General features: G+C 35.7%; 1 protein-coding gene across 1 annotated transcript; it reads left to right on the top strand.

Moving 5' to 3' along the window:
• The first annotated feature begins 306 nt into the window (after positions 1-306).
• On the top strand, positions 307-3148 carry LOC109340115 (pentatricopeptide repeat-containing protein At1g79540). Its single transcript, XM_019577688.1, has one exon. The coding sequence runs from the start codon at positions 503-505 to the stop codon at positions 2774-2776; it is 2274 nt and encodes a 757-aa protein (XP_019433233.1). The 5' UTR covers positions 307-502; the 3' UTR covers positions 2777-3148.
• The last annotated feature ends 11394 nt before the right edge of the window (positions 3149-14542 follow it).

The following is a 14542-nucleotide window of genomic DNA, read 5'->3' as shown; positions in this document are numbered from 1 at the left end:
AAAATGAAGTAACATCTCTACTTCACTTCTTGAGTTATTCTGATTTAATTGATTTTAATGCGATTGGACAAGAATTTTCCTGGTTCAAAGTGGCAGAAGCCTTATTCGATTAAGAGTATAAATCAGATGTATTTTCAAATCTGATCAATGGTTGAACCAATTGAATTTTCTGTTGAGTTCTCCTAATATTGACTCATGAATAGAGCAATTAATCTTCTTATCTATGGGATGGAACCAGACCTAAAAACATTAAACCAATATGTTGTAGGTATAAATTGAAACAATTCGAACAAACTAGCGTAGATAGCTAAACCTCCCAACACTGTCTATAACACTGACTTCAGTCACAAAAAGCGAGTCTGAAGCAAAAAATCCTTAAAACCCCAATACAAACGCTGACGTAGATTTCGAGTCACGATCCGACACATCTTGCGCCGCCACCCAATCTCCAATCTCATATTGACGCATTCAGATTCACAACTTCCATCATCACCTTCACTCAATGTTGACCTTCTCCAAGTTCAGAAAACCACTCCGTCTCCGCCGCAAAAACAATTACAACACCGCTTCTAGAACTTTCTCCGCCGCTCCCTCTTCCGAAGAGGAACCACATGTCTCTTCGGCGCACACCGTCGATGAAAACCATCTCAGTCTCCGTTTCTGCATCTGGACCGCTCTCAGATTCGAGAGCCTTGGAACCCACGAGTATCGCAATTTGGTGAGTCGCACTCTCTCCGATAACAACTGGTTAACCCTCTATTGGGAAGCTCTCGAGGTTCTGAAGAAAAATGGTGTTTTGATCACTTCTGAATCAGTTAGAGCATTGATCAGAAGCTATTCGACAATAGGTCTCACTGAAAAAGCAGTGGAGTGTTTTGGTAGAATGTGTGAGTTGGATTGTAAACCTGATGCTCATACCTTTAACACGATTTTACGAGCTGTGTTGAGGAAACAGTTGTTTTCGCTAGCTTTTTCTTTGTATAATATGATGTTGAAATCCAATTGTTGTCCTAATGACTTTACTTTTAACATGTTGATTGATGGGTTTTGTAAGAGTGGGAGCATTAAGAGTGGGCTTGCAATGGTTGATGAGATGGAACGGGGAGATATATTGCCCGATGTTGTAACTTATACGGCTATTATTTCTGGTTTGTGTCACGAGAGGAAGGTCGATGATGCGTGTAGGTTGTTTAATGTGATGAAAGAAAGGTGGGATCAGCCTGATTTGATTTGTTATAATGTTTTGATTAATGGTTTTTGCAAGTTGGGGAGGCTAGATGAGGCGGTTTCCTTTCTGCGTTTGTTGGAGAGAGATGGGTTTGTTCTTGCGCGGAATGGTTATAGTTCTTTGATTGATGGTTTGTTTAGGGCCAAGAGATATAATGAGGCACATTCGTGGTATGCGAAGATGTTGAAGGAGGGCATTAGGCCAGATGTTATTGTATACACCATTATGATACGTGGATTTTCAGAGGAGGGCAGGGTTGGTGAAGCTGTCAGGATGTTAGATGAGATGTCTCGGAGAGGCTTGGTTCCTGATGCTTATTGTTACAATGGGGTAATTAAAGGTTTATGTGACATTGGTCTTTTGGATCGAGCGAGATCTCTTCAACTTGAGGTTTCTGAGCAGGATCAGTTTCGCGATACTTGCACGTATACCATTCTCATATGTGGCATGTGTAAGAATGGAATGGTTGGGAAGGCACAGGATATATTTAGTCAGATGGAGAAACTTGGTTGTTTCCCTTCAGTTGTGACCTTCAATGCTCTTATAAATGGACTGTGCAAGGCTCGTAAACTCGATGAGGCACACCTTTTGTTTTACAAGATGGAGATTGGGAGAAGTCCTTCATTGTTCTTTCGGCTTTCTCAGGGTTCTGATCGTGTTTTTGATACTGTTAGTCTCCAGAAAAAAGTGGAGCAAATGTGTGAAAATGGACAAGTTTTGAATGCTTACAAGTTTCTCATTCAGCTTGCTGATAGTGGGGTTGTGCCTGATGTCATCACATACAACATTCTTATCAACGGCCTTTGCAAGGCTGGTAATATTAATGGTGCTATCAAGCTTTTTAAGGATCTGCAACTCAAGGGACTATCACCTGATTCTGTTACTTATGGGACACTTATTGATGGGCTTTTCAGGGCTGACAGAGAAGAAGATGCTTTGAAAATCCATGGGCATATGTTGAAGCATGAGTGTGAACATGGCTTTTCCGTTTATAGAGCACTAATGACTTGGTTATGCAGAAAGAGGAAGGTGTCACTGGCTTTCAATTTTTATTTGGAATATCTGAAGAACCTTCCTGGCCGGGAAGTTGATTCTATCGATGTTTTAGAGGAATATTTTGTCACAGGAAAAGTAGAACAAGCAATTCGAGGTTTACTAGAACTGGACTTCAAGTTTGGAAGTTTTAATTCTGCTCCATATACGATTCTTCTTATTGGATTCTGTCAGGTAAAAAAAGTAGACGAAGCATTAACTATACTTTCTGTTCTTCACAAGTTCAATATCAATATCAATGCTACAAGTTGTGTACATTTGATTAATGGTCTCTGTGAGGAGGGGAAACTGGATGATGCAGTAGACATCTTCCTTTATGCTCTGGACAAAGGTTTCGTGTTGGGGTCAAGAATCTGTAAGAAGCTCCTTGAATGTTGTATTCATACTCAAAATAAAAAGGAATATGCTATCGATCTTATTGGTAGGATGAAGTCCCATGGATACCATTCTGGAAGCTATGATTATCTGGAGAAAATGACCCTTTTACATCAATAACAGGGAAGGACAAGCAATGAAAAATTGATTCTGAGATGATATTGAATAGCACTGTCTGATCAGGATGCATTTCTGTATTTGGCTCTTTGATGCATAACCCCGTTAAGGAAGTTGGTTATCAATCAGGAGGCTTGATAGACTTTCTGATGAACAAAAGGTGCCCTTTAATCCTTATTTCTTTCTTGGAAGTTAAATTATCTCTTTCATGAGTCAAAATGGAATAATTGTAGTGATCAATTGGAAATGTGCATTCTTGCATGCTCCCTTTAGGTTTTTTAGCCTAGTGAACGAGTCGCCTAGAACTAATACACAAATATAACACCTAAACATTTCTAATTTTCCTTATTGACTGAAAATGAGAATTTAAGAATAGTGATGGTGATTGAGAGTTCTACCACCAGTGTCTGATCAACACTACTTGCACTGCTTTGCTCTGACAAGTTTGAAGTCTCTTTTTCCTTTTTTTTTCTTTTTATTATTTCACCTCATTCACTGTAAGCTGTGCTCTAGGATTCAAGTTGTTTCATAATCCTGGGTTTTGGATTTTGATACAAAAGAGTTATGCTTTTTGTTCTGCACCACATGATGTTTTCTTTCTCATCTGGGAATGCCTTCCTGTTTATCTTGTTTTTTTATGCTGAGATCAGTGTTTTAAATTGCGGTTGTGATCACGATTGTGGTAACGGTTGCGGTTACTGTGATTGTGGTCATTGCGATGTGGATTACGGCTATTATAGTGTGAATTATTTTGTGATTAAAAAATATTTTTGAATCCAATGCGTCTTGATACGTCTTGATATAGATTGATATGGCATGATACGGCCTGATACGCCTGATACGCCTGATACGCCTGATACGCCTGATACGCCTGATACGCCTGATACGCCTGATACGCCTGATACGCCTGATACGCCTGATACGCCTGATACGCCTGATACGCCTGATACGCCTGATACGCCTGATACGCCTGATACGCCTGATACGCCTGATACGCCTGATACGCCTGATACGCCTGATACGCCTGATACGCCTGATACGCCTGATACGCCTGATACGCCTGATGCAGTTGTTTTGTGGGCCAATGCAGCTGCATCATTGTGGTTGGTTTGAAATTAGCAACGAACTCATAAATTTTTGGTAGTGGGGGAAGGCAACATACAAGTAAAAGAAGAAAAGTTTCAAATGATTATATCTGTATGTTGGAAGATATATTAATGCAAAACAATGAAATGATCTTACCCAGCAGTACATTATAAGGTGTCATAATCAGTTAGTAGTAGAACCCATAATGTCTGAAACTTACATCAATGGTTGCATGAAATTATCTCATTCATTCACGTTGAAAAAGCCTTTGCCAGAAGCACATTCAGAGATATAGGAATATTAAAGAAATTCTTGAACAATACAAACGGAAAACTATATATAGGATAAAACCAAATCATAGTTTTATTACTTATGAAAAGTGGTACATAAAATTATTTATGCAAACCAAGACAGGACCTACATTTAATGGATGATGACTTGAATGAGAAAATCACAGCTACTACAACAACAAAACCTTTATCCTACTATAAGGCTTTATTATAAATCATGTTTGTTGGCAAAATATTAATCTCTAAGTCTTTTTTAAACATTTTGCCATTAGTTTTTCTTGTCCCCCTCTTCCTCTAGGAATTAGAATAGCCCCATTTGATTTACTCCCCTACCCCTTACAATGGTTTCTATTGGTCTTCTTTACACATGTCCAAACCATATAAGGTACTATTCTACCATCTTTTCTACAATATGAGTTGTTCTGCCTTTCTTCCTAATACATTCATTCTATTCCCATCTTGTCTAGTATGTCTACTCATCCAACGCCACATTTTCATCTCTGCTATTTTCTTGTTGACATTTTATCTCCCAAAATTTAGTCCTATATAACATTGTAGGTCTTATAGTCATGCAATAAAACTTCCCCCCCTTAAGCATGAATGATACATTTTAATCACATATAACATGTGAATCATTCCATCATTTCATCCAACTCACTTGAACCGATGGTTTACATCTCCGTCAATTTCCTCATTGTCCTGTATGATTGACCCAAAATACCTAAATTTAGTGACTTGTGGTATTATATAATTCTCAATCTTTACCTCTAAAATAGGGTTTGTCCATCTCTTGCTAAACTTACACTTTATATATCCGTCTTGTAAATTCATCTGCTCGAAATCACAACTACTTCACATAAAAGAAATCCCTTAAATGTTTAAAGCCCCTGTTAGCATTGCTAAAAAGTTGTTTTTAGATGAGAAAGATCATTACTTCATTAATGTGAAATACTGGATATCTCAAAAAGCAATGGTTGGTGCTTGAAGCAGATTCATCCTATGCAAAGTTCCTATGCGGCTTTCTCTTTCAACCAGACTCCTGACGTGAATAATGCACCAATTATTAATAGTTTAATATTAATTGTGTGTTTAAGGCCCTTATTTAGGTTTTGGTAAATTATGTGGAAACTTATGTTTTGTGGAGTTGTCATATGTTGCACTTGCATCTAATGGTTGTCATTTTCTTCATTGTAGGAACTTTAACTTACTCAGGATCCAAGAAATGATTCATAATCAGGGTTGCAGCCATCTCTTAAAACATCCACAAGCTTAACATTAAGGGTCCGTTTGTGAGTTGGTTTTTGAAAGGGAATGAAAGAAAAGGGAAGACATCCAAGCCATCTCAGATGTGTATTTCATGGCTCTGAAGCCTTCCATTTTCCTTCATTTCCCTCCAAAAATCAACTCACAAACGGACCCTAAAGAAATCGGCAGAATTGGTTGACTGGTAGTGATGGCTTGGAAAGGGCATTTGGCTTTAAAGGTGAAAGAGATTGGAGTCAAACTGGTGAGTCACTTGAGGATGCAAATTCACTTCAAAGGTGTCTTACTGCCATATAACTTATGACTTCACAAATTCTGTATTCTTTGTACTTGTGGAAGCCACCAAAGAAGATTTTCAGCTTGGGTTTCCCTGCACGGACCCACCTTTTTCTTTGTTCCATTCAATTAGTATAAAGTTAACACATAATTTATGTATCAAGTCTAATTGTACCTAAAAGTAAAATATCGTGTTGAAAAAGTCATAATTGGAATCCAGTTTTGTGTCAAGGAATGGATATGTAATTGTTTGTCTGCTTCCAAGGTAGAAATATATTTACTTTTTTCCTTAGTTCTAGACTATGGGATGTGTAGATTAAGTTGGGTTATGTGGACAAAAAAATATTTATATTTGCTCTTATTTAATACATTTTGAAAAGTATACTGAGATAAAGCTGTTGTTGCAATGCTTTCTTTCCTCGTTCTATCGTTAGGTGGCTGTGGTCACAATAACTTCTAATGAATCATGAATCATGCTTACGTTCAAAACACATTTTCTTATCATAATTGTATCTCATGAATCATATATCGTCCATTTATATTACATTTACATTTATTTTTATGTTCAGTAACCAGATTCTTTTTTAGAGAGATTTTTGATAAAAATATGTACATTAGTTTTTACTGTCTTGACAGTGTCTTGCTAGTTAAAATAACTCAAAAGACTAAACATGTTGCATCTAATAGATGGGACCTATGTTTGAAACCTATTGTCATCAACTACGAGCGAATTTGTGGGATATGCTCTCAAGACATAAAATGGGTAGCAAAATGTTTATTGGATAATGCTAAAAGAACAATCTAGATTTTTTTAATTATAATTAAGGGTATCCAATCACCTTATGAATAAATAATTAATCTCTTTTGGGATGTACGATTACCCCTTCCAACAAGTATCATTTTCACGAATCGAACTATTAATCTTTTGATCTACATGAGGATCTAGTAGAGCTTTACATCACTAGATTAACACTTTGTTAATATCTAGATACAATTTTGGTCTTAGGCCTTATTGATAGCACAAATGCATGATTTTGAAGACAATCCATAACATGATTTTGATGAAGACAATATGTTACAAGACGACATATTGCGACAAAAAAGGACAACAAGTTACAAGACGACATATTGTAACAAAACAAATGACAACTTGAAACTCAAAACTACTCTCGTTTATATCTTAGTTTATATTGCATTTTTATATCTTTAAGGTTTATGATGTAATGATAGGTAGAGTCCAATATGTATCATGCATCTCATACCATCAATTATAATTCAGATATCTACATATGATATTAGAGATGACAATTGAACCCAAATTCTGAGTTTAAACTCATAATCGATTAGTAACCAATTAAACAATAAATGCATCTTTGTCTAGAAATTATTTTGAGTTGCAGTTAATCAATTATCATGTTTCAATAACCGATTAAGAGGTTTTAACAAACCAATAATTGATTATTACTAAGCCTTAATCAATTATTTTGTGTCGGAAAACATAATTATAAAAGCCTTATGTGATCTCTCAAGATTCAACAATTCTAATAATCTCCTGAAACAATAATTCATTCAATTTTCAGTTTAAGGGAGAGAAATTCAGTTCAAGTGCTACATGTTTCAAATTAAGAAGGAACTAGATTGAATCTTGGAGAAATTAGAAAGACATAATCATATCCATTCTTCTTATCATCTTTTCAAGTATATGTATAGTCTATTTGATCTTGGTTTTATCATCATATTAGAGAAAAGAATAAAGTATTCATTGTTCTTTATTTTCGTTGTTATTTGCATAAGAAGGTGTTTATAAATAAACAATAAGATTTTATGATATTAGAAAGGAAAGAGAAGAGTTAGATTAGAGGTGCAGGATCATCAAATCTAGGAGGTTATCATTGTAGGATATAATAAATTCTAGGAGGTTATGGAGAAACAACCAGGGCCAAGCTTATGAAATGACTGATCTTGAAATTAATTAGTCAATCTTCAAGCAATTTAAGTTTTATGGATTCTGTTATAATTGATTTTTTAATTGATAAAATTACAATTAACTCTGGATATTGGAACTTAATTACACTTAATTGATTATATGTAGTTACCAAGGCTTAAACATTGTCTAATCATTTGAGAGGCTTAAAATTGAATATGGTGATTGAAGCAACAAAGTAGCTACATACCAATTCACCCCCTTGTTGTATAGATCCCTTATATACCAACATATGTCATATGCAGGAAGCAAGGATACATAAAATATAAGTTTCAAGGGAAAGCAACGAAATATTCAAGTCGAAGGAATAATAACACTTCTTTGGATAAAGTAACATGCTATGAGTGAGGGAAGCAAGGGCACATAAATTTTATGTGTCATGGTCACTTCAAAAAGAATGACAAAGATAAAAGGTCTAAAAATGAAAGTGAAAGAAGATTTGAGAAAGCCTACATAGTATGAGAGACATATAAGAAAAAGACTCAAGTGAATCAGATGACGATGAAAGTACTAAACATTTCCTCTTAGCTCAATGCGATTGCTATTCAAGTGACAATGAGGTTAGTAAAAATCATTTTAATAATCGTCCTTCTTACAATCAAATATTTTATGCATATGTAGAAATGCATGAAGAGGTAAAAAAGTTATTAAATACATTTAGAGAGAAACAAATTATTTCAATGCATGAAAAGAAGTTAAATGATCTTTAACCTAAAATTGACTAATTGAATCTTTAAAATGAAATCTTAGAACTAATATATGATAACTGTACATGTAATTGTGCATTCAAAAAGGTAATTGATCCTTTCTGTGAAAAATGCAAGCATCTAAAAAAGGAAAATAACAATTTGAAGAAATCACTTACAAGTTTCACAATGAGAAAACAAAAATTGAAAACCTTGTTTGGAAATCAGAAGAGTGTTGGAAATAGGTCCAGACTAAGATACAACACTCATAATCAAAATAATGTGTCATATATAAAATCATAGTCATAATTCATCACCTACTTATTTCTATTGTGCCACTCATGGAAACACATCTTACTTGTGTAATATTCCAATATATGTTGTTTAAAATGGTAATTATAATTGGATAGTGAAGGTAAAAAACCTAATGCTAACCTAAAAGGACATAACATAAATAGGATACATAAATCCTTAAATTAATTTTATTTTGTAAGTGTGCCTCAAGATCCATGGTGCTTATTGTTATCTTGATAGTAGGTGCTCAAGATACATGACATGTGACAAAGGTAAATTTGTTGAATTATTTCTACAAAAAAATGTCATGCAACATATGAATATAACAACAAAGGCAAAATACTTTGAGTTGGCAAAATTGGTAATGCTTCTAACATCTTAATTGAAAGTATTCTTTATATTAATAATTTAGAACATGATCATTTAAGCATTATCCAACTTTGTGATAAAGGACATCAAGTTCTTTTTTACTCCAATGTTTTTGTGGTTAAGAGTAACATGAATAATGAAATTAAACTTGTAAGTCATTGAAATAATAATACCTAAATGAGTTATTTGAATGATATTACTTCTTTGCATGTAAGTTATTTGACATCTAAGCAAGATGAAACATGGCTTTGGCATAAGAGAGTTTCTCGTGTAAATATAAATCATATCAATAAACTTATTTCAAAAGACTTAGTAATTGGCTTAATGAAAATAAAGTTTCAAGTGGATAGAATTTGTGATGCATTTCAAAAGTACAAACAAACTAGAAATTCTTTTCCATCCATTAACTTGGTATCCACAACAACATAATTAGAAATGCTTCATATGGACTTGTTTGGACCATCTCAACTTACGAGTCTTGGTGGCAATTACTATGTCTTGGTTATTTTGATTATTTCTCTAGATTTACATGGACATTAGTGTTGGACCAGACTACGACTGGGGATCCTCCAACCACCGGGGAGTTCCATTATTACCGGGGTATGAGAAGAGTGGAGAGCCACAAGTGAGACACCACGTCTTGGTGGAGATTGTTGTGCAATGTCTCATATCTCTAGATAACAACAATACAAGTTATGGGCTTGGGCTGATGTAAATGGGTTGGGGTAGAGAGCTATATATTTATGTTACGTAAACCTAATGTAACAAGGAGAAGAATAGTCTAACACAAATCCTTATTCTCTAATAATATATAGTGGTAGTCTCTCAATGCTCCTGGGGACGTAGGTATAATTGGCCGGACCTCGTTACCAAATCTCTTGTGTTATTCTCTTTTCTCTATACTCTTTACTATTTGATTGCTCACTTGTTGTTAAATGTTGGGTATTTCAAGTGTGAATTAAGAAGTCCCACATTGACAAAAAATGGATGAGTTAAAGAACATATAAGTGGATGGACCCATAGACCTAATGCCTTAAGGTTTTGGGTCAAGATATGTTGTCAAGCCCATTTCTATGCTTCTTTCACTTAGCTCATGGAGGAATGATATATCTCATGGATGAAGATCTCCCAACAAGTGGTATCAGAGCTGATGGTTCGGATGGGACATGGTGGACTGAAGGGGGTGGACCGGAAAGTGTGTGGTACCCAGACTTGAGGGGGAGATTGTTGGGTTTATTCAAGTGTGAAGTCTCACATTGGATATACGGGAAGGAGTGGAAGAGTTTATAAGTAGGAATGTTGTAATCCATGGATGAAGATCTCATAACAAGTAGTATCAGAGTTGATGGTTCGGCTGGGACATGGTGGACTTAAGGGGAGCGGACCGAAAATTGTGTGGTATCCACACTTGAGGGGGAGATTGTTGGGGTTATTCAATTTTGAAGTCTCACATTGGATATGCGGGGAGGAGTGGAAGAGTTTATAACTAGGAATGTTGTAATCCATGGATGAAGATCTCCCAACAAGTGGTATCAGATCCGATGGTTTGGTCGGTAGATCCATGAGGGATGCTTGTATCGAAAGTCTTCTTGACGAGAGGACAAGGCGGCGTGTTCCGTTGATGAAAGGATAAGCCAACGACGGTGCAAGTAGATAGAGAGCTGAGCTCTAGTGTATCCAATACTCGAAGGGGAATTCACACTTGAGGGGGAGATGTTGGGTATTCCAAGTGTGAATGAAGAAGTCTCACATTAGCCAAAAGTGGATGAGTTAAAGAAAATATAAGAGGATGGACCCATAAACCTAATGCCTTAAGGTTTTGGGTCAAGATGTGGTGTCAAGCCCACTTCTATACTTCTTTCACTTGGCTTATAGAGGAATGATATATCTCATGGATGAAGATCTCCTAACAATTAGTTCTCTAAGATAAAAGCCATTCACGTAAATCATTCAAAAGACTTGCTAAGATTATCCAAAATGAAAAGAGACTTCACATTGCATCTATTAGGAATGATCATGATGGTGAGTTTGAGAATCTGATGTATTTTGTGTAGAGCATGACACAACTCATCATTTTCCTACACCTAGAACTCCTCAACAAAATAGAGTTGTAGAAATTAAAAATAGATTTCTTGAAGAATTATCTAGAACCATGCTTAATGACTCTAAAATCCCTCATTAATTTTGGGCGGATGCGGTTAGCACCACTAGCCATGTAATGAATACGATTCTTGTAAGACCTATTCTCAAGAAAATTCTATGAGTTCTACAACGATAAAAAACTCAACATGACATATTTTGATGCATTTGGTTGTATGTTTTCTGTACTAAATAGTGGAAAAAAGCTTTTGAGTAAATTTGAAGCAAAATTCGATGAAGGTATTTTTCTAGGATATTGATTGCATAACAAAGCATATATAATTTACAACAAGATAAATGTGACTATTAAAGAATTTATTCATGTTGTATTTGATAAGTCTAATGCTCAAAAGGAAAAGAAATGTATTTTTGATGATTTTGCAGAACTAGTTGGAAGAAATTATCAAAAGGATCAAGAAGTTATAAAAGATTAAGAATATACTACTTTATCAAGACTAAAAGATAGATATGACTTGCCAAAAGCATAGAAGACAATGATAGATCACCATATTGACAAGATCATTCATAACATCAACAAAGGAGCAATAATATGTAACTCTATCCAAAACAATTGTAATTTTGTAGGTTTTATTTCTCAAAATGAACCCAAGAATTATAGACAACAATTATCCAGCCATCAAAACCCTAAATCCTTCAATTCCATTCACTCAAACTCTTCCTCTCAAGCTCTCCAAACCCACTTTGAGACTTCTATCTCTCATAAGAAGAAAATTATGTTCCCTATTTCTAATTCAATCAAGTTTCTTTACCTATATTTAAAAAAAACATGAATTTTATCAAACTCTTCTTTCATCCAACAACCATGACTGATAAACAAGGAAAAAGGGTTAAGCAGAAGGATGATGTTCGCCCTTTCTTGGCAAGGAATAAAACATATGGATCGACCCCCTTATAAGGCCCTTCAAGATATATAGTGACTCCTTCTACTCCATAAATAGCAAGGCAGAGAGAATGGCCTTGTTTGAGGACCATGCTCTGGAAACACATTGATTATGTGACATACAATGGCTCTTGCAAAAGGGATTTGTTTTCCCTAATGCTCTTGCTACTCAAGGGCTCACTTAGTTTTATTAGTTAAATGGAAGTATCTATACTAAGTTAGTCTATCAGTTTTATGCTAAATTGACTAAAAGATGAAATTCTTGGATTATTCTTGTTTTGGGACCTCATATTGTACTCTCACAAGACACTTTTGAGATAGTTGGTGGATTATCCTTGGATAGAAATATGGCTAATGATTGCGGAAATGAGAATTGGTTTGGTTTTGATCATTTATTGATTTATAAGTATTGTTTGTGCAACCATTTAATGCACATTGAAGGACGACTTTAAAGTATGGTTATATGAAAGTTGATGACAAAATAATATGTTGGAGAATATCTCCATCCGAAATCCATAGATTAAACGCGGAAGTCCTTATGACCATGGTTTTGTTCACATAACCTAATGTTTATGCCCATACATAAACCCAAATGGAACAACCATGGGCCAGACCAAAGAAACCCCAAATGAGTTCATGGTGAAGATGAAGAACATACCTTGTTGAGCCATTTCTGGAATCTCGAAGGTATGAGAGTGCGATGATCTTCCAGATGATAGAGCGCCAAATGGTTTTCCTTAGTTTCTCTCTAGAGGGGAATGAGAGAATGCCTTAGTTCTTGAGTGTGTTTGCCTTATGGTGTCTCTTAGTTCCTTAAGTGAGGAGTATGCCTTATATTATGGCCCTATGGATGAGTTGATAGTGTTATATCCTTATGGATAACACTATCCTCATCCTACCTTATTCTCCTCAACCATTACACCTGAAAACCTGTTGCTCTACAAATGGGGACCGTAACCCATAAAAGTAACCCCGTAGTGGTTACTACTTTAGTTGCAATAATTCTGATTCAGTCCCTTCATCAAATCAGAACTTGCCTGAAGGTATCTACACTTACATTATTATTTCATGACACATATGCCCTTAGCCACCAAATTAATTACTTAAGATCATTTTATATTTTGGCTAATTACATAATGGCCATAACACAATTATAGAATTATATTTGTGACCCATAAATTGTCAGAAACTCTAACATAATCCACTACATCATAGTCTATATACTTATTCCAAGGACTCATAATTATAGGAAAATATTTCCGTGTGTGTTATTGATTATCAACATGTAATATATACAGGAATTACAAATCCATAATTGGAAAACTAATCATGCCTAATTATGCCTAATCAATGTAAATATTCTTTGACTTTTATCTCATTAGTGTACAATATTTATTCCAAATATAGAATGTATGCGGTCATGTTCTGTCACACCCCTGCAGTTGAAGCGGGAGGCTGGCGTACGCTTAAACTGTCTCGGAAATCTTGAAAGAGTATTAGGGGAAGACCCTTGGTGAATATATCCTCAATTTGATAACGCGAGGGAACATGCAGGACGCGTATCTATCCATGAGCTACTTTTTCACGTACAAAGTGAATGTCCATCTCGATATGTTTTGTACGTTGATGTTGAACAGGATTATCGGAAAGATATATGGCACTAACGTTATCACAATATACCATAGTAGCTTTGTGTATCGGACAATGAAGTTCGAGAAGTAGGTTACGTAACCAACATGACTCAGAGACGACATTGGCAACTCCACGATATTCAGCTTCAGCACTGGATCGAGACAATGTGGGTTGACGTTTGGACGACCATGATAGTAAGTTCTCTCCAAGAAAAACACAATAACCGGAGGTAGAGCGTCTAGTGTTGGGACATCCTCCCCAATCAGCATTAGTGTAAGAGATCAACGATGTAGTGGAAGATGGATAGAGATGTAAACCGTAGTGACTGGTTCCCTGAATGTATCGCAAAATGTTGCGAAGAGAGTGCATGTGATTGTCCATGGGGTCATGCATAAAAAGACATATCTGCTGTACTGCATATGTGATGTCGGGTCTCGTGAAAGTGAGGTATTGGAGAGCACCGGCAAGGCTACCGTATAATGATGGGTCTTCATAGGGAGTGCTAGACTTGGCGCTAAGCTTTGTATTAGTGTTAACTGGAGTTGGACAGGATTTGCATGATGACATGCCTGCTCGAGCTAGAATTTCATCTGCATACTTTTTCTGAGATAAGATCAAACCACCATTATGCCGAGTAACTGCAATACCCAAAAAATAACTTAATGATCCCAAGTCTTTCATTGCAAGTTCAGAGCTGAGTCGTGATATTGTATACTTGCGAAGATCATCAGAATACATAGTGAGAATGATGTCGTCCATATAAAGAAGAAGATAGGCCATGTGTGTATCTTTTCGGTTGATGAAAAGAGAGTTGTCTAACTTGCTTTGAGAGAATCTGATAGAACATAC

Source organism: Lupinus angustifolius, unplaced genomic scaffold (assembly GCF_001865875.1).
Source record: "Lupinus angustifolius cultivar Tanjil unplaced genomic scaffold, LupAngTanjil_v1.0 Scaffold_143_38, whole genome shotgun sequence".
Lineage (NCBI taxonomy): Eukaryota > Viridiplantae > Streptophyta > Magnoliopsida > Fabales > Fabaceae > Lupinus > Lupinus angustifolius.
This window is presented reverse-complemented; position numbering and strand designations above follow the sequence as displayed.